The following is a 24,170-nucleotide window of genomic DNA, read 5'->3' on the forward strand; positions in this document are numbered from 1 at the left end:
GTTAATCAGGACCAACTCGTCTCAACACGACTCACGATTAACTACTCTGGATGTTGCCCAATATCCTTTATTATTCCTTGTTTACAGAGTCAGGCAGGTGGTATGGACTGGTTTGTTTTATCCAGACATCGAGTCCTTCCCAAGGACCTGGGATGACTGGATTTTATTGTCAATGCTGTTGCTGTTGTTATAGATATATAGGCAGAATATAGGCTGTTCCCAGTAAAGCTGCTTTTTGTCATTGGCTGGTGGTGATTTCTGTGGCCCCGATGGTGCTGGGGTGCTCTTCAAGGTCTTTTGGGACTGCACCCAGGGCGCCAATGACCACTGGGATTGTTTGGGTCTTTTTCTGCCACAGCCTTTCAATTTCAGTTTGTAGATCTTTGTATTTTGTTGTTGTTGTTTTGTTTTATTTTGACAATAATTGAACATTTGGTGAAATCTGCATCTGAAAATGTGAAACGTCCTAATCTTATTTCTGCCATCTAATTCTGAAGAACTCATTCAACGAACCCGAATCTTGATAGAGCTGCTTAAAGCAAATAGGTTCATTTTTCACCTTGTGGGTTTTCTCTTAAAATCCAAAGTTAACAGGGCCCATAATTAGCAATATGGTAAAACTACAAACCCAACTAGGCCACTATACATTACTTAGCTTTTGCAAGCAAGTTATGAGAACTGGCTTGATAGTTGCACCCCAGATTTGCTTCAGCTGCAGTCAGTGCATTGCCCAGAAAGTTCTGCAGCTCAGCAGGACCCATGAAGATAAACCAGCTCAGCTACTGAAGGGGGGTCAACTAGCCCGGGTTTTCTAGGCATGGCTGTGCAAAGCATGAGCTCTAAGTCCGGTCTAGCCTGCCTCCTCCGTTGGTTCCTGTGGCCAGGAGGTCTTGGACAAGCCTAAGCAGAAGTCAGCCTTAACACATCTGGAAGAAGGATCATGACGACAGCCTCACGAGGCATCCCGTCTCAGAAGCCCATCCCCAGCCCAGAGTGCTGAATTTCCAAAGCAAACCCATCTTCCCTTCCAGCTTGTCCTGTTTGAGCTGGTGTCTTCTGTAAGTTGCTTCCGTTTTAGGCCCTGGCTTTTGCTTGCAGTCATCTTGCTCCAATATGGGTTTTGCATTTTCCTTACAGTCATGCTGCATCATGGGCTTAGTAGGCTTAAAGCTGCTTACACAGTCAATACCTCCCATTCTCGAGCCCCGTGAAACCACCCAGCCCTGCACTGGGTTGCGACTTGACTCATTCTTGTGCCTGATGGTCAGAGAACACACCAGCAAACTCTCTGTCTGGGGGAATGTGCAGCAGATTTCAGGACGTGGCTTCACATCGAAGGGAGGGAGTCCCTTATGGTGTTGACCCAGATGCCAACGGCAGGGCTATTTTCGGCAGAATCCAGGGGCTGCCCTACCCAGTGTGGCTACTCCGACTCCTGCATGCTTCTCTTAACCAGCACCATGGAGCATAAACGGTGCTGCTGTTGGGTTCTGAGGGTGCGCCTGTCCTCTGCCGCGGCCACCGCAACGTAATTCTGCCTACAGATTACTATGACCTTGACGATAGTAAGCGCAGAGTGAACAAACATTGGCGCCCAGGAAGCAGCAGCAGCAGCAGCAGCGGCCTCCTACTTAGGCAGCTCATGGGTCCCTCCAGCTCGCGGGATTGTCTATGCTACGGGTGCTCAACCTCGGGCCCCCAGGTGTGGTTGGCCATCTGGTTCCCTGAAAGAGGGACTCCCAGATGTTGTTGACTACAACGCCCATAATCCCAAGCCGCAATGGCCTTTGGCTGGGGATTATGGGAGTTGCAGTCAGCAACATCTGGGAGGGAATCCTCCTTACAGGGAACACTGCTGGGGACCAGAGCACTTCCCACCCTGGTCTGCTCTGACCGGCAGCTGCTCTCCAGGGTTTCAGGCTCAGAGGCTTTCCTGGAGATGCTGCCAGGGATCAAACCGGGGCCTTTTTGCATGCCAAGCAGATGCTTTGATGCTGATCCATGATGGCCCAACACAATAACAAATAAAACCCAAAGTGCTGGGCGGTGGGGCTGGGGCAGAAGGGGAATCTCAGCACAGTCTAAGGCTGGACAGAGACGGAAGGGAAACTGGAGACAACTGGAGGTTGCCAGAGAGGATTCAGGCATGCGGGGATGGAGATGGGCCACAAACTCAGCATACAGAGAAGGAACCTCGTGGGGGTGTGTGGGTGTGCGCCATTTTAAATCCAGCCTCATGCAAAGCCAGACTGCAAAAACCAAGAACGCAGAAACGGTGTCCTGGGAACACATCAATGCCTCTAAAACAGGACTAAGGATTTTTCCACATGAGCTTGCAAGCTTGATGATCTCGTAATTGCAGCAGCTAATTAAGCACTACATAATGAAAAAGGGTGGGAGGGGGAGAGATACAGCTCCGGTCTCCCCAGAGGACGCTGCCTGCCCGCCCGTGAGTCTCTCTCGCTCAGTCTTGTGTGGTTCTCCAGGGCTCCCGCAGGGTCTTCCCCGCCTCCCCGGGAGGGGGGCCTCCTGCCTGTGTGGCACCTGCTCAGCCACTGAGCTGTGGCAGCGCCTTCCCTGCAGGCTCAGGCCTGTGCTGCTGGGCCCAAGGCAGGGCGTTGGGACGGAGAGGGCAGTAGCCCCAGGGGGCTCTGGCAGCAGGGCGGGCATCCGCCCCAGCTGTGGCAGCCCCCGATTCTCCTTCCAGTGCTAGCAAAAACCGAGGGGGCAGGAGGGCGGAGGGCCAGGGAGGTGCAGGAGGCCATGGCCAGGTCTGAGTGGGGCTCCCAGCCACGGGCCGGCAAGATGGCCAGCCAAGCCAGAGAGGGTGTGGCACGGACTGGGGCTGGAGCTGGATCAGCCACTGGGGCAGGCAAGAGGGCAGGGAGCTCTGGGGCGGGGTGGCGCCCCTCCGCCTAGGCCCCAGGCAGAAGAGTGGAGGTCAGGGTGCCCATGGCCAGCGTGCCGAGGGAGGTGGCCAGCAGAGAGGTGTGGGAAAGGGGCTGCGTCTTCTGGAGCAGCCACTGGTATTCCTCGTCCAGCTGACGCTCCTGCAGTTCGGGTCCAATGCGCTTGCGGACGGCCATGTGGTACCTGTCGATGTATTCGATCTGCCGAGAGAGGGCAGCAGCTGTGAGCAGTGGTGGCTTCTCCCTCTGCCCTGCCCTCTTGCCCCACCCGCAGGGAGGACGCCATGGGGTCGCGGGCGCTCCCCCCCCCAATATCGCTCCCCCGTCCACCAGAGGCAGCATGACGGCAAAGTGCCAGGCCAGTCAAAGAACATTGGGCCCTTGGGCTTGAATTACTTGTTTCCAAAGGCCTCCATTGCCTCCAGAAGCCTCATTCCTCTACCCCAGAACACGATGCAGAAACCAGGGCAGGCAGTGAAACGGGCGGCTCCTCCAGCCTCCCAGGAGCCAGGCCTGGCTTCCTTCCTGGCCAGGAGCTGCTCTGAGTGGGAGGCGAGGGGCGGAGGCGGGGGGCGGGGGGGCAGGGGCCGGGGCAGAGTTCAGCCGGTCAGGCGGGGAGGTCTGGCCCACCCCCCCAAGAGCGTGTTTTCTCAGAGGGAAGGGCCAGTATGGCGAACAAGTTTGGAAGTGGCAAGCAAACTTTACGCCGGGCAAATGTAGTCATTCATAATCATATTCTTCTTTGATATTAATTACGAAGGGAACGAAGCGAAGCTGAGTCACCTTGCCTCTTTGAGGTCTTTGAGGCACAGCAACCCCCTCGCTCCCCCGCTCTCCCCGCCCCCCCCCCGTGGCCACGCACCTGCTCCCGCGACAGGAGCGTGGCGTCGATGAGGTTCCTCTCGTAGGGCACCAGCGACACCACCTCGAAGGTCAGGTAGGGCTCTCCGGGCACCGGGTGCTGCAGCAGCAGGCGGAGAAGGGGCTCACTTGGGGGGGAGGGAGGTGCTGCCGCAGGGAGACACTGCAAGTCCCCCAAGACCGTGTGGGGCACCCTCTCGACCGGCTCACGGCCTGCAGCCCACCAGCCCTGCCCAGCGGCCTCTGCAAGGCTCACGGTCCGTGGACGGACCCATCCACCGTGGGGGGGAGGGGGGAGCATCACCTTTGTCTCTGCGTAGATCACGAGCGCAACGTCCTCCAGGCGGATCCCAAATTCTCCGTCCTTGTAATAACCGGGCTCTGGGCAGACGCAGGAGTGGGAAGCAAAGCGCTCAGGGCCACTGTCTGCCCACGGAGCATAAGCGAGCCCCCCCCCCGAAGATGGGCCCAGGCTGCCCCCCCTGTGGCTCTCAGGGGCTGCCTGCCTGCCTGCTTTCCTGGCTCGTCTCCCACCCGGCTCCCTTTCCCCTCTTGTCCGTCTCTCACACGTGGGAAGGCTGTGGGGGCTGCAGGGACCACCCGCGTCTCTGGCTCGCCTCCGAACGGCACTGCGCACAGGCGGTGGAGATGAAGGAAGGGTGAAGAGGGGGGGCACAGAGGAAGCCCCCCTCTGCCAAGCCAGACCCTCCCGGCTCCATCGAGCACAGCGGCCTCCTCGGCACGGACTGGCAGCTGCTCTCCAAGATTTCAGGCCTGGGGAGGGGGAGGAGAGCTGGCCTTCTGGTCGCAATTCTCCGCTTTGCTCAGCAGGGTCCACCTTGGTTTGCCTCTGGGTGGGAGACCACATCTGAGAGTGCTGCAAGATATCCCCCTCAGGGGATGGGGCTGCTCTGGGAAGAGCATCTGCCTGCTTGCCGGCAGCTGGTCCAGGATTCCATCCCTGGCGGCAGCAGCAGCATCTCCAGGGAAGGCTGAGAGGGACGCTGGCCTGAAACCCTGGAGAGGGCCCGCTGCCAGTCAGTGTAGACAGCCCTGAGTTAGGTGGACCAAGGGTCTGACTCAGTATAAGGCAGCTCCTTCTGTCCCTCTGCTTCTCAGTCAGGACTGGGCCGAGACCTTCTGCCTGCCAAAGAGGTGCTCGCCGCCCCCCCCCCAGCCCCGGAGGGGAACCTCTCCCAGCACACGCAGTCGTCCAGGGGGCCGTGCATGCTCTCTCCTGCCAGGGCAGGGCCCCTCCCCACTCCGCAGGGGGCGAAGGGCGCTCTGGCTTCCTCCCCAGAGACGGCAGGGCAGCCTCTGCAGAGGGCTGAGGGGGGTCCCAACGTGGAGGTGGCGGCGGAGGAGACGGCCAAGTGGCACCTACCAATGGAAGTGAACATGCCGTCCCCCAAGGGCACGTTGTTGGACTGGAAGCCCACCGGCCCTGCAGGCAAGAGGAGAAGGGCCTGCTGAGAGCAGCAGCCGCCGCCACCACCACCGCCCGGAAGGTCTGCCCCACCCCAAGCACCCACGTCACGTGACCGGAGCAGAGCTCACGGGCCTCCTCGCCCCACCCGCCTCTCCTGTGACAAGGCAAGAGGTTCCTAGAGAACGTGCAGAATGAGCCAACGGGCACTCGTCCTCAAGACTGGCACAGGAAGGCCCCCCTGGGGGGACAGAGGCCGGCCCCCGGGGCACAGATTTGCATGGGTCCGTCAGTCCCCCTCCCCCCCATGGAAGAGAAGCACAGCCCCCCCCGCCCCCCCGGCTGCTCCTTACATTCATGGACAGACAAGAAGTTGCCGATGCCGTGCCCGGTGCCATGGCCGTAGTTGAGTCCCACTTCCCATAAGGCTCGGCGGGCAAAGGCCTCCACTGTTCGACCTGGAACACAAAAGCCAGGAGAGGGGGACAGTGTTACTCGGCAGATGGCGCTTTCCCAACTCTACGGCACTGGAGCACTGGTGCTGCGCCAGACCCTCTCTGGGGCTCCGGAAGAATGACCTCGCTCGTAACTCAGTTTGGGGTGGGGGGCGAGTTGGGGGTTTGGAAAAGGCAGCCTCCAGCCAGAGACCAACAAGGCGCCGCCCTTTGCCAGGGGCTGATTGGCAGCCGCAACCCCAGGCCTCCTCTCCCGATGAGCCGAACAGGCAGCAGGGCCAGGGCTCGTGGCAGAGGAGGAGGCGCTCTCTCCCGTGCCCCGGAGGGCAGAAGAGAAGCCCCGGAGGAGGAGGAGGCCGCTGGGCTCAGTGCGGTGAGCGAGGAGGGCCCCGGCAGCAACCGCTGCTTACTTTCCAGGGGGAGGGGGGCAGAAAGGGCTGCAGCCGGTAGACACCCCCCCGCTCAAATGGGGGCCACTTAGAGCTGAGGGGTTGGGGTTTTTTTGTTGGGGGGGGTGTTCCTTCCGGGTCCCAGCTGTGCTCTCCCGGGAGAGTCCAGTGGGTCTGGGTCCTCACCTGAAGTTTGGGGTGGAAAGACCAGTCTGGCCAGGTCAATGTTGCCCATCAGCACCCGCGTGTAGGCTTCCTAAGACGGGGAGCAAAGAGCAGAAAGGAGGAAGCTGCACTCGGGGGAGCGCAAGGAGTGCGACACGCGCGCAAGCAGCTGGCCTCTCCTGCGGCCGCGGCAGCAGAGTCAGCCGCCCTGCATTGACACAGGCCGGAGGTTCCCAGCCGTGAGTCCCCAGATGTTGTTGGACTACAGCCCCCATCATCCCCTTGGCCATTGTGGCTGGGGATGAGAGGCCTTGTAGTCCAACACCGCCTGGAACCCCAGAGGTAGCCAACTGATGAGTTTCGCCCAGCAGTGGCAGGCAGTAGCACTGCGGGTCTCGGGGTGGGGGGGTCCTTCCCAGCGCCGCTACCTGTGGGCCTGGTCCGCACAGCCATTGGAATCGAGGCTGAATGTGGGTTGCCGACATGAACAGGGCTGTGAGAATCCACGCCAAGGCGGGGATCTCAGACTCCCCTGGGGTCATAGTAAGGGGACCCTTCCAGCGTAAACCGCTCTGAGATTATTTGGATGAAACGCGGCCTATAAACAGAACGATCCCTCGATCGGCCGGCCAGCCACCCTGGTCTGGGTCCACACAGTCACAGCGATGTCGGCAGCCCACATTCAGCCTAGATCTGAAGGGCTGTGTGTGAACCAGACCCTGGCGCTCTTTTGAGCTGGAGACCACGCAGGCTCCCTCCTGCAGCAGGTGAGAGCTCCGAGAAGCCCTGGAGGAGAGCCGCCCCCGGCTGAGGCTGCCCGCCCCATCATCCCGCCAGGAGGGCTCTCCTTGGCCAGTCCCATCATGGCTACCAGCCGAGCGAAGCAAGAGCACAATCTCCGCCTGGGGCTGGCCCAAGTGGCTTCCTGAGTCAGAGCCTCTGACAAGTCGCGCAAGCCAGCCAGCCAGCCAGCCAAACCACACACGCAGGCCAGCGGTTGAAGGGAGACCGATTTAGCGGCGGCGAGGGCCAGGCAGTGGCTTTCCCAAGACCTCCTCCTCCTCTGCCAGCAGCTCATCCGGCGGAGTTCTCTCCTGCCTTCTTCCCAGAAGGTCAATATTGTTCTAGCTGTTGCCAAACCTGGCAGGATGTTGGGGGGTGACCCGCCTCCTCAGCCCTTGCAGCCACTGACGAGGCACTTGGCTTTCACGCAGGAGCCTAGCAAGCCCGGCCACCGACTGAGTCAGGCGACTGGCCAACCTCGCTCAGTATTCTCTACACACTGACTGGCAGCGGCTTCTCCGGCCAGCGCGTTTCCCAGAGGACCGGCTGCTCAGCAGGAAAGTGCTTCGGCTTGGCAGGATCGTTTGGGGACCGGCAACCCTGACCCCACCCGCGACGGGAAAACACCGCGATTCGGGGGTGACGGCGCACGTGCAGCGCGGCAGGACTAAGAAGACGCCCGGCTGGAAGGACCCCGGCAGCCCGAGCGCAGAGGCTCCGCCGGCCCCTCCCGCGAACTGTGCGCCAAGCCCGCCCCGAAACCAAGGCAAAGGGGCCCGCCTCGTGCTAGGGGTGGGGGGGGCAGCCAGGCAGGGCCAGTTGCGGGCGAGGAAGGGGTCGCGGCGGCGAGGAGGAGGCGGCGGGCGGCGCTGGCCAAGAGCGGGGGGGGGGGGTCGGCCGCCTCCCTCGCCGTCCCCTGTCCGAGCCCCCGCCAAGGCAGCAGGCAGGCCCGGGGGCAGCGGAGGCGGCGCGCGGCCGAGAAAGGCTGACCTTCTGCAGAGGCGAGGGCTCCCCCCAGTGGAGAGTCCGCGTGATGTCCGTCGTCCCATCTCTGCGCAGAGAGAAGACAGAAGTTCGGGAGTGAGCGCAGGGCGCCTCCGGAGCACACAGAGTTCTGGTTCTGCGGCCTCACGGCCGAGGGTGCGGCGAGCATTTGCCAGGCCGCGCAAGGGCAGTGCCAGGAGGCCAAGGGCCGCCTCGGAGGGCTTGGCCAAGACCTCCCCTGCTCGCCAGCTGCTGCCTGGCGGAGGGTCGCGGGCGGCTTCTCGCCTGCTGCCGCTGCCCCCGTTTGATCCTCTTGTGGCCGGCCTCGTCTCGGAGTCTGCAAGGCTGCCTGGAGATGCCGCGGGGCGGCCCTTTGCCTGCTCGAGTGTGGTGAGGGGCTTTCGGGGGCGGGGAGGACAGAGCTGCAGGGCCCGCCCAAGCCAGGCCGCCCTCCGGGGTGGCGCCGCCGGGACAGACAGAAGCTGCAGACCCCGACGGCTGCGCGGCCCAACCCGAGCCAGCTCAAGGGCAGCAGCAGCAGCAGCAGGAGGCGGCGGCGGCAGCAGAGGAGAAGGGGGTCGCCGAGAGCCCTAACCGGCCCCCCCGCCCGCCCTGCGCCCCTACGCACTTGTACTGGCCTCCGGAATCCAGCAGGTACATCTCAGCCCCGGACAGCCTGCGGCTGGTCTCATTGGACGGGCTGCAAGAGAAAAGGAGCGGCCGGGAAGCCGGAGGGCGCGGGGGGGCGGCGCCAGGACTGCTGCCCCACTGATGCGCTCGCTCTCCATGGCGGCAGCAGCAGCCTCCCCCCCTCCTGCGCCCCCCAGGATGGCCATGCCCGGGGGTCGCTCGCTATAATGGAGCGGAGGGGTTCCAAGAAGAACGCGGCCCCCAGCTCCACGCCGCCTCCCTATCTTCTTCAGTATCGCCCTCACTCCCAGCCAGGGGACTCTGGGGAGGGGGGCAAACACGTCCCCCGCCTGCCACGCCCCTGGCCTGCCAGAGAAGCCAAGAAGCGCCAGTGCCCCATCCCTGCCCCTCCTGCCCCCAACAATTCTACCTGGGCATCCAGGGAAACCCAGATGCAAGAAAGCCAACCTGCCCCCCCACCCCCACCCCGGCCAGGCAGGGGCCGAGCTGGGCAAAGACCTGGGCAGGGCCTGGCCTCACAGCTCCCCTTTGGGCAGTTAGATTCAGTCACGACCCCCCCCACACACACACACTGACTCCTCCCCAAAGGAGACAGACAAGGGCTGTACTGGGGGCTCCCGCATCTGTTTTCTCCCCAGTAGGGCTCCCTTTTGAGCCCACCCCACCCACCCACCCCCAGGGGAGAAAGAGGCAGCTGACGAGATTCAGGGCCCTGAGCCACCCACTGGGGATGGGGTTCGGCTTAGGCTTAGGGAGGAGGCGCCTCTCCCAGGTCATGCCGGGTTGCCAGGAGTTTGCTGCTGTGGGGGACATGGGGGGGAATAAATCAAAAACCCAAGAATAGCCGGAGTCACCTGCCCCCCAATTCAACACGGAAGCCTAGGGAAGCCCACTCTTCCTCCTTGGGCTCTCTCTCTTCTAATTGCCATTTCCATCCTAAAAGTCAAGAAAGATGCACGGAGCCGGAACGCAAGACACACACGGGCCCAGTCACGAGGTTTTCGTGAAGGCCAGGGTGGCAGTCTCATCCTGTGAATGGCCAAACGGACAAGGCAGCTCGGGACAATGAGGCCGTGCATGAACCCTCCTTCCCTCCTGAACTCTGAGCAGCAGCGATGCTACCACAGCGAGGCCCTTTGGCCTCCTTCATCCACAGGATTTCTCTCATCATGACCCATGTGGGCCCTCCAAGACTTGGCAGCTCCATTTAGCTCACATTGCAAAATGGAGCCTCCATATCCCAAGGCAGCAGCAGTGTGCCGCCATTTCTTCCCTTGGCACCAAGCAGAGGCATCTTCCAGAGAGCAGGAGGTCCCAAGTTCCCTCCTCCCTGGCAGCATCTCCAAGACAGAGGAGAGAGATTCCTGCCTGCAACCTTGGAGAAGCCGCTGCCAGTCTGTGTAGACAATGCTGAGCTAGATGGACCAAGGGTCTGACTCAGTCTATGGCAGCTTCCTCTGTTCCTCCTTTTCACCTTTGAATTTAGTACCTGTAGTGGGCCAGAGCTGCATTCAGGCCGCTGGCAGAGATGGTCTCAAAGCTGGGCCCGTGGCAGTACAACTCTTGCCTGTGGAGGGAAGGGTCAGGGTCAGGGTCAGGGTCAGGGTCAGCCCTAACCCTAACTGGCTGCGATTTGCCTCAGGCAGCACCCAAGACTCTTGCCATGTCTTGCTGGGCCCCATGGAGGCTGTCAAAGCATCTGTTTGCTTCTCTGTTTCGCTCCTCTCTGCACCAGAGGAAACCTCGCGGCTCATGCAGGCCATGGCTTTGTGCACCTGGCAAGGCGGCCTCTGGGCTTGACCAGGAACACTGAGGCCACCCCTCCAGGTGCGGGCCGTTAAGGTGCCCCAAGAATGGCGCAGTGTCTGCTGCAACCGATCAACAATGGGGCAGCCCCTCTGGGGTGGAGTGCCTGCGCAACTCTTGTCCATTTATGTATTATTTATTGTATGGATCTAGCACAGTTGTATTCTGCCCACTACTGCAGACTGTGGGCAATTTACAACTTTAAAACAAACCAAGAAACTTTCAAAACAATTTAAAACAGATCACAGTTCAAATTAAAATAGCTAAAACCCACTAGATAGCGAAAAAGCTTGGCTGAAGATGTGTCTCCAGTGGTTCCCTAAGCGGCTCTCATCTCAGCGGGGAATGCCTTCCGGAGTCCCAGGGCCTGCAGCTCCAGGGCAGGCACGCCGGCTGCACCCTCAGACGAAGCTCCCCTGAAGATCTCAATAGGCGGTGGGGTTCATAAGGAAGCCAGAAGGAGGGCGGCAGCCAGCCCCGCCCCCTGCACGGAGGGGGCTTCACAGATCAGGGCTAGAAGCTGCTACCACCCCCCCCCCAGTCCTAAGGCCTTTGCTTGGGGAGGGCTTGGAGCCTGGCCGGTGAGAAGCTGCCCGTCGATCTGCTGGGTGCTCCTGACAGCCAGGCAGTCGGACCAGACCTGAAGAGCCCCAGAATCTGGTCCAGAAAGAGGCTTTTCCCCAGTGAGCCAGAACTGAATCCGAAACCGAACCTCTCTTGCTCGCCTTTCACCAGAACTGGAGCTAAACTCCAAACACAAAAGTGGCAACCAGTTCAAAGCAAGGCGCCCTGGAATCAGGCCTCCGGCTTTCAATGCTACGGCCATTTCCTTTTTCTGTTTCCCCCGGTTGTATGTTTTTTTATTTGTGACACCCCCACCCCACCCCTTAAAGTTCAAAATAAACAATTTAAAAATAAGATTGTTCTCAAGTTATATGGTTATCATTGGATCTGTTTTACAGTTATATTGCAAGCCAAAAAACTTGATATTATTCTGCATGAAATGTTCCTAAATGGGTTCAAAGTGTCTGAGCTGTTTACGGAACCATTTTTTAAACGTCATGTCTGAACCGTAGAGTTCATCAGCATTTATTATGAACCTGAACAAAACTGAATACAAATCTGCAATGGTTCCTTCTGCACTCTGCTTACAACAGTCCTGCAAGGCAGGACAGTCTTATTAACTAGCCTGCAAAGGTTTGTGTGGATAAGAGCCTCCCCATCTCGGACCGCTTTTTAAAAGTCTCTCAAGACACATTTTTTCCAACCAAGCTTTTAAACTAGACTTGTGGTTTTAAATTGTTTTAATTTGCTTTGTTTTGCTGTGAACCGCCCGGAGGCTACACAAATATAATAGACAGACAGACAGACCAACTCACACCTCGAGAGTTCGTGGCAGATTTGACGGGAGGCATTCCAGTCCACGTCCTCCCTCAGCCATTACACCCGACTTGCTCACATGTAAGACTGTAAGCCAGTCTCATCAGTCACGGCTGCTGCTGGCAATGGGCCCGTCTTCCCTGTCATCGAAGACCCCTTGAGATCGCCCTGCGGAGACTGACCTTCGCAACTGGTCCACATACTGTGCCCCAGAGACTTCATCCACGGAGCCGGAGGGGACGTTCTTTTCCAGCCAGACTAAGTAGCGGATCACGGCCACAGCGTCTCGCACCTGTGGAGACCCCAAAGCAGAGAAAGTGGAGATGAACTCGGTCGGAGCCGTGCCTGGGCCTGGGTGGCGGGGGAAAGGCCAGCTGGATCCCTCCGCTGGGCCCAAAGTCCAGGCTCTGGTGTGAGGCCTGCCGGTTGTGGCGGCTGGGAGTCAGGGCGGACTCGGAGCCAAGACGGCCTCGTCCCAGAGCCCCTGTGAAGTGCGGAGGGCCGAGCTTCCTCCCCTGTGAGCGACTGACTGCCCTGCAAAGCATCTGGCAGAGGCCAAAGCAGCCGGGAGAGGCAAGGGGTGGCCAGCAGTGGCACGAACCGTGTCTTTGTCGTCCAGCGTAGCCTTTGGCTTTGCACGTGCTTTTAATTAGATGCGTTATCCCCTTGTTCTTTTGTCTGTGAGCCGCCCAGAGAACAAAGGTGACGGGGCAGCCAGTAAATGCAGTGACTATGATTGCCTGCAAGACTAGCCTGCAGCCCCCATCCTCTTAAAAGAGGCTTTGACACTCTCTCTCTGTGTGTGTGTGTGTGTGTGTGTGAGCAACGGTCCCTCCTCCGCAGGGCAGCCCCCTCCCCCCTGCCCAGTGGATGCTGTGTGCGCCCTTTTGTTTTCAAAGTGGCATATCAATATTTTAATAGCCCTCATACATTGGCCAGTGGCTTCTCCTCTGTAACTATGGTGCTGAATGCAGCACCCAGGCTGGCAGCACCCTCGTCTCTTCTCCTCGCCTCTCGCCGCCGCCTCTTCCTCCCTTTGGGGCGTTAACCGCCAGCTGATGAAGCGTTCTGATGAACCCCGAAGCTTGCTTATGTCTTGCTTCGCTGCTGCACAGGCTGCCTGTTGCTGCTTCCGGATCCACGCCGGCTGCAAGGGTTACCTGCTTGTGCACTCACTCAGGTGGGGCCAGGGTACGTACGTGGGCAGCCCGGAGCAGCTCCTGCTCCCGGGAGTTCTTGACGGCTTTGGTGAGCATGGCAGGGGAGTAGTCCTCTTCCAGGAGTTTTTCCTGCGGGAGAGCAAGAAGCCGGAGAAGGGGAGAGCCGCGGTCAGCCAGGCTTCCCCGGGCCTCCAGAGGGATGCGCCTGGGGGGGGGGCGCAGGGGGGGCTGCCCTGGAACAGGCCTCCGCTGTGGCCTGCTGTGCGGAGCCTTGAGGCAACCCTCCTCGTGCGGCCCCCTGCGCTCAGCTCCGCCGCACATCCGCCCCTCTCCGGGCAGGTCTGAGCAAGGGCCCCCCTGCCTGGAAGCCTGGAGAGCGACTGCCTACCCGAGGAGACCACGGGCCAAGGAGCGAGGCGGCCTCGGGCGGGCTGCTTCTGGCCACGCCAGCCACGGCGTCCCCCCCGCGGCCCTTCCCTGCGGCCAGGAGAAGGCGGGGCTCCCTTGCCGCCCCCCGCCCCCTTGGCCGCCTTCCTTACCGGGGGGATGGCTCCGTAGAAGCCCTGCGTCGTGTGCTCGGCTCCGATCCAGACCCGGACCCCAGCCTGCTGGGCGTAGCCGCGCAGCCCGGCCCTCGCCTGCCCGTACGCCGGCATCTGCACGCAGAGGGGCCCTGGGCACTGAGCCGTCAGCGACTGGGAGGCCTCCGGGCTCAGCCGGCCCTCGTGCACGAACAGGCTGAGGGCAGAGGAGGGGAGGACGGGAGCTGCCACTTCTCCCGCCAGGCGCAGCAGGCACTGGGATCTGAGCAGCAGCCCCACGGCAGTGTGCAGCGCCTGCATCCGGAATGGGGCCTCCAGAGCGCCATCAAAACTCACTTCTCCGTGCACGGAGCAGTGCCCAGGGGGGCCGCCCCGCTGCCTCTGGAGGAGGGGTCCCTGGAGGCTCACGGGACGGGGGGGGGCGATTTTTGACAAGCTCGGCGGGGGGCGTTTTAAAATTAGCAGTATTTGTGTGTGTGTGGGGGGGGAACCTTTATCCTATGGAGACAAGGTTTAATTTGAGCGAGGTTCAGCTTGTTTGCAGTGCAGTGGTGGAGTCCTGGAGGCACCAGCGTGCTCCTGAGCATGTGCAGAGAACATCTTCCTTTCTTGCTTCACAATGTGAAAGAGACCCTCGTTTGAGGTGACTTGGGGGCCAAGTACCTGATATCTGTCTTGGTGAGGAGTGCGTACGCGTAGAAGACTGGTGTGAAAGGGATGTCATCTCCTCGAAGGTTGAAGAGCCCTAGGGAAGGGAAAGACAGGGGCATCGCGTGACTTTCCTGTGGGGCTAGAACTGCCCTTAGATGGAAGAGGGAGTGATGGCAAGACCAGGAGAGACAAGGGGCGGCAGCGGGGGGGGGGGGCAGAGAGATCCTTCCTCCGGGGCGGGGGCAGCAGCCGGTGGGCTGGCCCAGGTCAAGGAGAGGCCCGTGGCAGAGTCAGTGCTTGAGTATGCCCGGAAGCTCAGATGCTATTCTCGCCCTTAACGCGCCCAAAGACAGGCTTGCAAGTAGAAGGCAAAAGCCTGCCGCGATCCCCAGGCTAAGCGCCATACCTTGTGCTGTGGCTGCCCTACGTCTCTGGGCCCCTAATTGGGGGCTGCAGCGAAGGGATTCGAACTGGGACCACTGCATGGAAAGAGGGAGCTTCCGCCCTTTGTACCCAGCATGGCTCCAATCCAGAACGCCCCCAGCCCAGCCCTCCGGCAGTGGGGGACTCCCAAGCACATCAGCCGCCGGCATGTGGGTGGTAGGCCTTCCGTGCCCCCAACTCATCCCCTGCCAGTGAGGGGTGCGCCACATGCTGGATGTGGGACCACCAGGGCATGCCTCTAATGCCATCATGGCATGCCTCTCCTCTTCTCGGGCGCTCCATGCAAAGTGAGGCAGGATGGCCCTGCGGAGGAGGAGCCGGAATGGGGCTCTTTCGGCAAACGTCTGCCTGTGCAGTCTGGCATCGGCACACGCACACACACACACACTCACACCCCCAGCCCAGAGGGCAGAGCAAGGGGCGCTGCCGTGATGGTGGGGTGAGGCACGCCTCAGGGATGCCCTGGGTCTGGGGGGCCGGCCGGCCGGCTTCCGTGGAGCACTCACAGGCGGTTTCCTCCAGACCAGACAGGAAGAGGGCCGTGGGGCTGCGGCTGTGATGCTCCATCTGGCTCCGCAGAGCAGAAACCTTCTCCTGCCAGGGACGCCCTGAAAGGAGGAGGAGAGAGGCAGGGGAAGTGGCGGGCGGGTTTCTTCCTCCCCAGAGGCAGGAGGGCACCAATGGAGCAGGCGAGGAGGAGGAGGAGGAGGAGGAGGAGGAGGAGCCCTCGCCAGGTCCGGGAGCTGGGCTTGCCCCCGTTTTAAGCAAGGCCAGAGGCAGGGAGCGTGTGGAGCCGCCCCAGCCGGGGAGAACCCTAACCGCGCCCTTCCTCTCTGGCCCCACGACTGCAAAATGGCGGCGCCTCCAGCTCCTGGAACGGGGACTCGACTCCTGCCCAGTGGGTGGATTGCCCGGCTGGTGGCTTCCATGTCGACTCCTAAGGACAATACTGTACAAGCACAGTGATAATAATGGTGTAAAAGACCACAAGCTTTTGAGTTGCACAGGTCTCTTGAACAGAAAGGTAGCAAAGTTCCACATGTATGTTTACAGCAAACAAAGTTACAAGTTCCTTAAAACCTCTAGAGGATGTCACATCACGATGCATCTGAGGAAGCAGACTGCAGCCCACAGAGGCTTATGCTGAAATTAGTGAGTTACGCTTTAAGGTGCTACAAGCTTCTTTGTTGCTTTTGGAACAGCTTAAAATATCAGCAGTGTTTGTAGATGACCATTCTGGTCTCATAGACAGTTCTGAAAGTAGTGATGATAATGGGATATTAGGAAAACTGCATGACAACGGCCAGAAAGATGTACATCATCCCTGAAAATAACCATTTTAAAAACCCACACATTTAAACAGCAGTTTAATGGTGATGCTTCGTCCCACAAGCGGATTAGGACTCCTTCAAAGGTGACAACATTCTCCCCAGGACCAGGTAAACCAGGACTCTCCTAGGAACACGGGAAGCGGCCTCCTCCTGAGTCAGACCCTCGGCCCAGCCAGTTCCGTCTGCTCTGCTCTGACTGGCAGGGCCTCTTTGGGGTGTCAGACTCAGGAGTCTTTCCCAGGCCTACCTGGAGGTTTTGCAGGCAGGCAGGGCTCCCCCCGCCCCACAATCCACTCCTGACATATTGGCTGAATTTAAGCCAATCTCCCTGCAGGCTCTCAGGGACCAGGACAGACCGGGCTTTGTGGATGGAGGTGCCGATGGCTATGCAAATGGTCCATCTAAGCCCTTGAATTCAAAGGCCTCGAAGGGAAGCAGATTCACTCTTCAGATACCCGGCAGGGAGGGAACCAGGGACCTTCTGCAGGCAGGCAGAGTCTCTCCCCATGAAGAGTGGCCCCCGGCCGACTGTGTGCCCGATGTGCTGTGAACATGCCCTGGGAAGCCACCTGGGAGCTTGGCTGGATGTGCCCTCGGTGCCATACCGATATACGTCCAATGGAATCTACATGATCATTGTGAACCGCCCCGAGCTTGACACATGGGGCGGTATTAAAATGTGCTCAATAAATACATGAAAACGAAACAACTTCATTACCCAAAAGGATTTCAGTGTCGGCATCTTGCCACACTGGAAGTGGCCCTTTGAGGACCTTGCAATATGTCACACATCTTGATTCACCTGGGGCCAGCAGCACACCCTCCACGTCCCAGGGTAACATAAGCAAAGGTCAAAAGAGAGAGCCCTGCCCAGCTGGCCAGGCCAGGGTCTGGTGCCTTTCCCTGGGGGGCGTCCCTCCCTGTCGTGAGTCTGGTCCAGGAAATGGGTGGTGGGGATGAAGCCACCAAGGCCTTACCGGTGAAGTTGTCTGAGAGGTGGTAGATCTCGCTGGCAGGGGGCGGAGGCCGCTGGGTGCCCCACACCCGGTCCACCAGGTTGTCCTCTAGGGGAACAAGGATCCTCTCCACATCTTCCAAGGCCTGGCTGTAGCTCCGCCACTCCACTGAGGGAAGAGGAGGCCGGAGGGGCTCAGGCGGGGAGGGGCACGACCAGGGCTGCCCACGAGTCCAGCCAAGCAGCTGGGCTGTGCCGCCCCCCGCCCCCCCCCAGGGGTTATGATGGGCTGGAGGAAGATGGCGAGCAGCTCTGCGGACAGCCCCACAGGTCTCCCTGCAGGAGGCATCTGGAGAGGCAAGGCCAGCTGTCCACTCAGGGGGACGCCGACCCTTTGCTGCTGGACTCCTCCTGCCCGGCCCCGGCCTCAGCACTGCCCCGCTCCCTCTGACATACCGACTGAGAAGAGGAAAGGGTCCAGTCCGATTCTCTCCCCTGCAGGGACCTCGTGAAGGATCCACTCCGAAATGAAATCAACCCAGACTACAAGAGAAAGGGCAGACTGGCGAGGTGGCCAGAGAGAGACCTCCTTGGACCGCCCGCCCGTTGGGCTGAAGCAAGGAGCCCTCCCCTCTTGCACCTGGCGGCTACCTGGGCCACAGCGGCGGGGGGGGGGCACTGCAAGGCTCACGGCATCTGCCCTCCAGCAGAGGCAGCCCAGGGCGCCAAATGCCCCACAGGGTGGCAGGGGTCCTCCAGCCCCCTTGACGACTGGCCCTTGCCCATTTTGGAGACGCCGTGCAGGACGAGAAAGAGGGAAGGTTGCCACAGCCTCGTCTCTCCTTGTGGAACACGGGAACACACGGGCAGCTGCCTTGCGCTGAGTCAGACCCTCGGCCCTCGAGCTCTAGGATGGTCCACACTGCCTGGCAGCAGCTCTCCAAGGTTCCAGGCAGGAGGCTTTCCCCGTTGCCCAGCCCTGGAGAGGCGGAGTCTGGAACCTTCTGCCACCCAGCTACGACGGCCCCATCCCTGAAGGGGAATCTCTGACAGCGGGCAGCGCTCACAGGTCGTCACCCACCCAAGTGCACACCAGGGCAGGGCCTGCTTAGCAAAGGGGACCATGCTGGCCGCTCCGGCAAGACCGGCTCTGCGTGGCAAGGAGAAGGGAGGGAGGCCTGCAAGGGCCAGCTGGGCCCCGAAGAACTGCTCTGGGGGGGTGGCGGGGGCTCCAGTAGTCCGATGCCTGCTTCCGCCATCTCATGAAGGGGCCGCCCCCGCCTGTAGCCCTGGGACCAAAGGGAGGCGCAGAGGACCGACCTGATTTCTGAAGCTCCCAGTTGCAGTCTATCTGGCGCTCCGCTTGGAGCCAATAGCGGCTGTCGGTGAAGAGGGCTGCCTTCTGCAGAGTCACCACTCCGGTCCCTGGGAGAAGCGGGGAGAGCAAGGCAGCCGTGCTTCCTTTCCAGAAGGGCCAGCCGGCGAGGGCCAAGGCAGAGGCCGTGCCCGGGAAAGCCATCGTGCCCTTCCGACCGGGGCGTGCTCCTGTTCCCTCGCCCAGCCTTGGGGCCCTGAGGTGGCTGCTGGGGGCCCGCCTGCTTCCCTCTCCCCCAGCCACGGTGGCCTTGAGAGGGAGTGGCAGTCCAGGCTGGCAGCCTAATCCCAGCTGCGCCTTTGCAGCCCGGGATGTGGAGAAACTATCTGAGGCACTTCTCTAAAACGGCTTCTGGGGTGGGACTCGGAGGCTCCCTTTGGCTTCCCTTCAGTCTGACTCTGGAGCATGTCTGGTCCCAGAGACTGTAACTGGATGTTTCCAGAGGCAGCGGCTCTGGCTGGGCTAAGTCTGGGGGAGTCCCGAGTCAGATGAAGGCTCAATATACTTCACAATGGATGCCACGGATGCTTTTTAGTCTGGAATGCGCCGCCTGAGGAGGAGGCTGGTACCAAGGAACAGCATGGATGGAAGTGGTGTTCAGACCAAGAACGCACTTAAGCCCACGTGGGCTTCATACCCAAATCCCAGCAAGAGGGGGCCAGGCTTGGTGCCACTTTTCCATTTCTTCAAAGGCCACACAGGACTGCTCCACACAACCAGCAGCAAGTGCACAAGCCGGGAGCAGCAGGCCGAATCAATGCGGAGAGCCGGGAGCAGGTGTCCCCAGCAGGCTCGCCGTCTGAACCCGCTCAAGTTCCGTTCCTGTGCCGGATTCCCAAGATCCCTGCAGCATTCTCCGGAGATCCTCCACCCACTTGCAATCAACATCTGAAGTCAGGCGGAGGATTACTGGAGAACGTTGGGTAGATCTTGGGGATCCGGCACAGGAACCAGACTTGGGCAGGTTCCCCTCGCTTGGAGCCCAGCCTCCGGCCCCACATTTGCCCGACATGGTCCCAGCCTCCTTGCTTACTTGTGTGAAGCATCCACACAATCGCTTCAGTCTGACACGTTCCAACATCCTGAACACGTTCCATGCATCTGTTGTACCACCATTGTTGTTACTAGGGTCCAATTTGTCTCAAATGCATTTGTTTTCTATCTCCTTTCCTTTGTGTGCACATAATTAATTGTGCTGTTGTAGCACATTAAAGCAAGTTTTTGTTCCCATTCTCCTATGGCTGAGATATCTGCCAGGCTGCTCGCATTAAAGAGCCCTTGCTGCTGTGATGGCGTGTTTATTTATTACATTTGTATACTGCCAAATCGTGACATCTCCAGGAATTTTAAACCCAACAAAGACAATTGAAAACAATTACAAACACGAAATGTGTTTTTAAGGCCTTCTGAAGGGCCCCCAGAGATGGAAAACCTTGTCTATCCCCAGGAGACCGGAAAGAGGGAGGCTCTGTCCACACAGTCTACAAGTGTGGCCACCACAGCACCGAGGCAGAGCGCCCGTCGGGGACAAGCACCAGCAAGGCCCCCCCCCCAGCAGCCCATCCCGGAGTGCCGCCACGCTGCTGCTGCCAGTGAGGAGGGCATTTCTGGGGCATTCCCACAAGCAGGCAGCGCAGAGCAGAGCAGAGCCGGGGTCGTCATCGGCTGCCCCCTTCCCCTGTGCCTCTCAGATCAAGATGGCAGCAGCCGTAGGGCTGGCCCTAGGGTTTTTGCCCCGGGGGCAGTCTGAGCTGGGTGCCTCCCTGGCCTAGAAGTGCCAGCCCCCAGCTTTAACCTGAGTGGTGCAGGCTGTTTATGAGTGACCAGGCAGCTCGTGCAGATGGCCGGCAAATGGCTAGTCCGCCCCCGCCCCGCACTGACTGGACGATCCAGTGGGAGAGAGTTCCCAGGCTATGATGGGGCAAAATCATCTCAGTGCTTCAGAGATGAAAAGATGCAGCTGCTCATTTGGAAAGCCAGTCTGCAGGGCAGAATGTGCAGGATGCCCGCTGGGTGCAGGATGACACCTTGCCTTCTTACACCACCGGGCAGTGCTTCAGGGGTACTTCAGGGAGAGGGAGGATAATAGGCAGGGCTCTGTCCTGGCACTGTTTGTGCACCCCTCAAGAACAGGCGCCCTGGGTGACTGCCTCGGCCTGCCTAGTGCTCAGGCTGGCTCTGAACAGTAGTCCGCACAAATGCAGTCAAGATACTGCTGTGCCGCTGTTTTGTGCTCGGTGTCCGGTTTCCCGCCTCAGTAGGTGCATGGCGAGTGAGTGAACGGGGGAACACGGAGCGAGACCTCTTGCCGGGAAGTGCCCCGTGTGGCTTGATGAGCTGGCCAAGGCAGACGAGGCAGGAACACACCACAGAGCCGGGAAGTGGCCTCACCTGCTGACCCCGTGAAGCCCGTCATCCAGGAGAGCCTTTTGTCCCGCTCCGCAAGGTACTCGCTCTGGAAGCAGAAAGAGTTCTGAGAGCCATGCTCATCCTCCGAGGCAGCTTTCCGGCACACACTGCAGGAGGCCTCCCAGTCTGGACAGGAGGCCTGTGTGGACTTTGGTTTTTTAAATCCGCATGCTCACCTAGCACCGCTGAGAGCCGTGAGATCAATTCGTCGTGACCTGCTCCAGTCGTGCCATTTCAGTGGCCTCAGCGGTGACTAGCTGTCTTTGGCTACAGCCACGCTTTGATTTCAGGCCTCATCATGAATTAATAGAAGATGACTAAGCCAGAAAGCAGCGCACTGAGACCACGGAGATGGCAAGGAAGGGAAGGGAACCTCACGAGTTCCTTTGCTGGTCCTGAGCCCTTTGCCCTTTTCAGCCAAAGTCCCCAAAGTGGTTTACACAGAGAAATAACAATAAATAAATAAGAGGGCTCCCTGACCCCAAAGAGCTCACAATCCAAAAAGGAAACAGAAGAGAGACACCAGCAACAACTGCCACTGCTGTGCAGGGGACGGAGAGGGCCAGTTGCTCTCCCCCTGCTCGGTATAAGCGAGCCACCACTTGAGCAGGTGTCTCTTGGCTCCGTGAGCAGGAGAACAATCCCAGTAATTCCTAGTAAGCCCAGCACAGCATTCTTCCAGTAGCGGTTTGTCTGTTCCTTTTTGAACTGTGCCTCCTTTCGTGACAAGGAACTGTTTTCCTATAAGCTTGCTAAGTAAACTAGGATGAGAATGTTTTTGTTGGGAAGTGATGTCTTTAAACAATTAAAAATCATAACATCAACAACAATGGAATGCCGGGACTGGAAAACCTCCCGCAAAGGGAGGAGAAGATTTCTTTTGCCGAGAGGGAGGGAGGGAGGGAGGGGGCCGGCTCAGCTGGGAGGGGGGGACACACCTGGGCTGCCCTGGCTCCCTGCCGCCCCCGCCCCCTTACCATGTGTGCATCGGTGCTGGGGATGACGTAGGCCGAGAGGTTGTGGGTCCGCATGTGGAGCCGCAGGGAGCTCAGCCGCTCGCTGGTGTTGGTCGCCGTGGGAGGCAGGTGCTGGCGGGGGGGAGAAGCAGCAGCAGCAGCGGCACATGCTCAGAGGCAGCGGGAGGGGCGGGGAGGGGGGCCGCCGAGGAGGAGCCCCCTCTTCCCCTGGACGCAGGCCGGCAGGCAGGCAGGCAGGGTGGGCTCAGCCAGCGCCCCACTGGCCCTGGGGCTGGCCGCTGCAACGGCACACCGGCCGCCTGGCGCCCCTGACCGCGTGGCTACCTGGCCTCCAAGGGAGGCGCCCAAGGAGCGGCCCCACCGCACCTTCTTATACACAACACAAACTGTGGTGGGCGCTTGAGGCAAACCAGGCCGATCGGCAGCGGCCAGGATTTCACGTGGATCTCTGCGTCGCGATTGGGAAGCTGGACAAGGGAGGGGCCCTTCGGAAGCTCCACGCATTCACCCTTGGGCCATGGGGGGGGAGCAGGGGGGAGCAGGGCGTGTCAGTGGGCCGCCCGGCACACGCCCCTGAGGAGGGGACGGAAGCTCCGCGGCAGAGGCTCAGCAGCAGCCCCCCTCCCTCGGTAGGGCTGGGGAGGGGGCGAGACTCCTGCCCGGACCCTGGAAGAAGCTGCTGCCCGTCACAGTAGAGACGCCTGAGCGAGATGGACCAAAGGTCTGGCTCAGCAGAAGAAGGCAGCTGCTTATCTCCCTGTGTTCCGGTAGTTTCCAGACACAACCCTGTGAGGTAGGCTAGGCTGAGAGAGAAGTGACTGGCTGTCCCCAAGACACCCCAGTGAGCTTCATGGCTGAACGGAGATTTGAACTCGGGTCTCCTTGATCCCCACCGGCCACTCCAACCACCATGGAGATGGGCTGCCATGGCTCAGAAACCTTCCCACATTCCTGGCATAGCCAACAGACGCATTTATACAACGTTTTCTTGCAGTGATGTTCAGTTACTCACCGGAGGAACAGATGTGCAGATCCTGGTGTCTTCTGATCCAGAAGGAGTTTGCTTGGGATAACCTGTGACACAGCCTGAGAAGGAGAAGGAGAAGGACTCCTTATGCATGCAAACTTGCTTGGACTGGGGATGGAGAAGAGGAGAAAGGCCAGCTGGGGCCAGTCAAGCGCTGGTTAGCTATTCCTCTTCCGTAACACTCATTTGCCAAAACTCTGAATGCAGGGGAGCAGGTTGGTTTCCTCCTGCCAGTTTATTTTTATTTTATTTTATTTGTTTGTTTTTGCATTTCTATCGCACTCTCCCTCCAAGCAGCCCAGAGTGGTGCACATGGGTACATTTATCCACACAACAGCCCTGTGAGGTAGGTTAGACCGAGAGAGAAGTGACCCTGTGAGTTTCATGGATGAAGGGGGATTTCGACTCGGGTCTCCTCGGTCCTAGTCCAACACTCTGACAACTACACTATACTGGTTCTCTTGGGGCAGTAGAGGCTGCACATTTCCCCCTGTATTTAAATTACTAAAGGAGCGGAAGGCTTGTTAAAAAAAGGAAGGAAGGAAGGAAGGTGAAAAGCCACAGAGGAGCCTCTAATACCTCAGAACTATTAGATGGAGAGAGGGGCTTCAGGCCTCTGCAGGTACCCCCCATCTCTACGGCACTGGTTTTGGGGGAAACACATTTTCCTAACTCAGAGGTGCTTAGTAAAACATGGGTGTAGATCTGCTGTTGGCAGTGGATTTGGGGAAAACCTGAGAGCCCCGATCCAGCACAGAGGCAAGTGCATTTGGTAAGTTAAGGCTTCCCAAGGGGTGGATTCACACACACACCCCTCTAATGGAAGGGCATACCACACATTCGGCACCACCACCAAGTAGGCCCTGCACCCAGTGCCATGACTCTGTCTGCAGAGACCACCCAGCCGGGCCATCAAAGCACACGAGGAAGGCACATGCAAGAGAAGCTGGAACCCACCCACTCAGGGTTCATGCTCATAAATCACCAGCATACGCACCGTGATGTAGAAAAATCCAGATTCCCAAAATGCAGGGGAAATAGGCCATGTCTGCTTCAGGCTGGAGTCCTAAGTGTTTGAGGCGATATTAAAAAATCTGCCAGGGCCAGAGACTTTGCCCCTGCCTACGTCTGGATCTTTTGAAAGGTGGTGGAGCAGTATTGGCAATCCGGTTGCCCTCTGTGCTTCAGAGATCAGGTTCTCTACACCAGACGCAGCAAACAGATAACAGGGCACGTGATGGAGATACAAAGTCCAGCCATAAGGCAGCAGAAAATCGGTTGTCTTTTGGAATTTCTTTTAGGGGTTGGTTATTCTGTCTGTAAATGCCAGCTTTATTGTTTATCGGCTGGCCCAAACCCCTCAGAGAACCCAAGGAAAACATGGGTTCTCCAATGGACAGCTACCTGCACCCCTGTGTTGTGGTACTGTGAATGTGGAATGGGACATTTGTAGGGGAGTTTCCAGGCAGGAGGGAGGGTGCTTCCTTTCT

General features: G+C 59.4%; 1 protein-coding gene across 3 annotated transcripts; it reads right to left on the bottom strand.

The window, feature by feature from the left end:
- Positions 1–49: 49 nt before the first annotated feature.
- XPNPEP2 (X-prolyl aminopeptidase 2) lies at positions 50–23,881 on the bottom strand. 3 transcript variants are annotated; one of them, XM_053273395.1, is made up of 21 exons: positions 23,678–23,877; positions 22,666–22,739; positions 21,654–21,764; positions 20,659–20,722; positions 18,213–18,317; positions 17,349–17,435; positions 16,915–17,061; positions 15,113–15,214; positions 14,175–14,256; positions 13,509–13,707; positions 13,009–13,098; positions 11,992–12,101; positions 10,113–10,190; positions 8,601–8,672; positions 7,979–8,039; positions 6,227–6,296; positions 5,550–5,654; positions 5,155–5,214; positions 4,075–4,151; positions 3,772–3,870; positions 50–3,110 (listed from the first exon to the last, which is right to left on the bottom strand). In XM_053273395.1, exons 1-21 carry the CDS (start codon positions 23,724–23,726, stop codon positions 2,916–2,918), a joined length of 2,037 nt encoding a protein of 678 aa, XP_053129370.1. In that variant the 5' UTR covers positions 23,727–23,877; the 3' UTR covers positions 50–2,915. The 3 variants fall into 3 exon arrangements, with proteins under 3 accessions (XP_053129370.1, XP_053129371.1, XP_053129372.1); XM_053273396.1 differs by lacking the exon at positions 3,772–3,870 and having other exon boundaries at positions 23,678–23,881; XM_053273397.1 differs by lacking the exon at positions 21,654–21,764.
- Positions 23,882–24,170: the final 289 nt, after the last annotated feature.

The sequence above is a fragment of the Hemicordylus capensis genome, chromosome 11, assembly GCF_027244095.1.
Source record: "Hemicordylus capensis ecotype Gifberg chromosome 11, rHemCap1.1.pri, whole genome shotgun sequence".
Lineage (NCBI taxonomy): Eukaryota > Metazoa > Chordata > Lepidosauria > Squamata > Cordylidae > Hemicordylus > Hemicordylus capensis.

What these genes read in the sequence shown, in the direction of transcription:
- XPNPEP2 (XM_053273395.1), bottom strand. Translation starts at nt 23,726, where the DNA reads ATGGCCTATTTCCCCTGCATTTTGGGAATCTGGATTTTTCTACATCAC. An exon ending in GCAGCTCTGGCCCACTACAG is followed by an intron (nt 8,673 to 10,112) that starts GTACTAAATTCA and finishes TTTCTCTTGCAG; the next exon opens with CCCGTCCAATGAGACCAGCC. An exon ending in CGGCATGTTCACTTCCATTG is followed by an intron (nt 4,152 to 5,154) that starts GTAGGTGCCACT and finishes GCGTCTGCCCAG; the next exon opens with AGCCCGGTTATTACAAGGAC.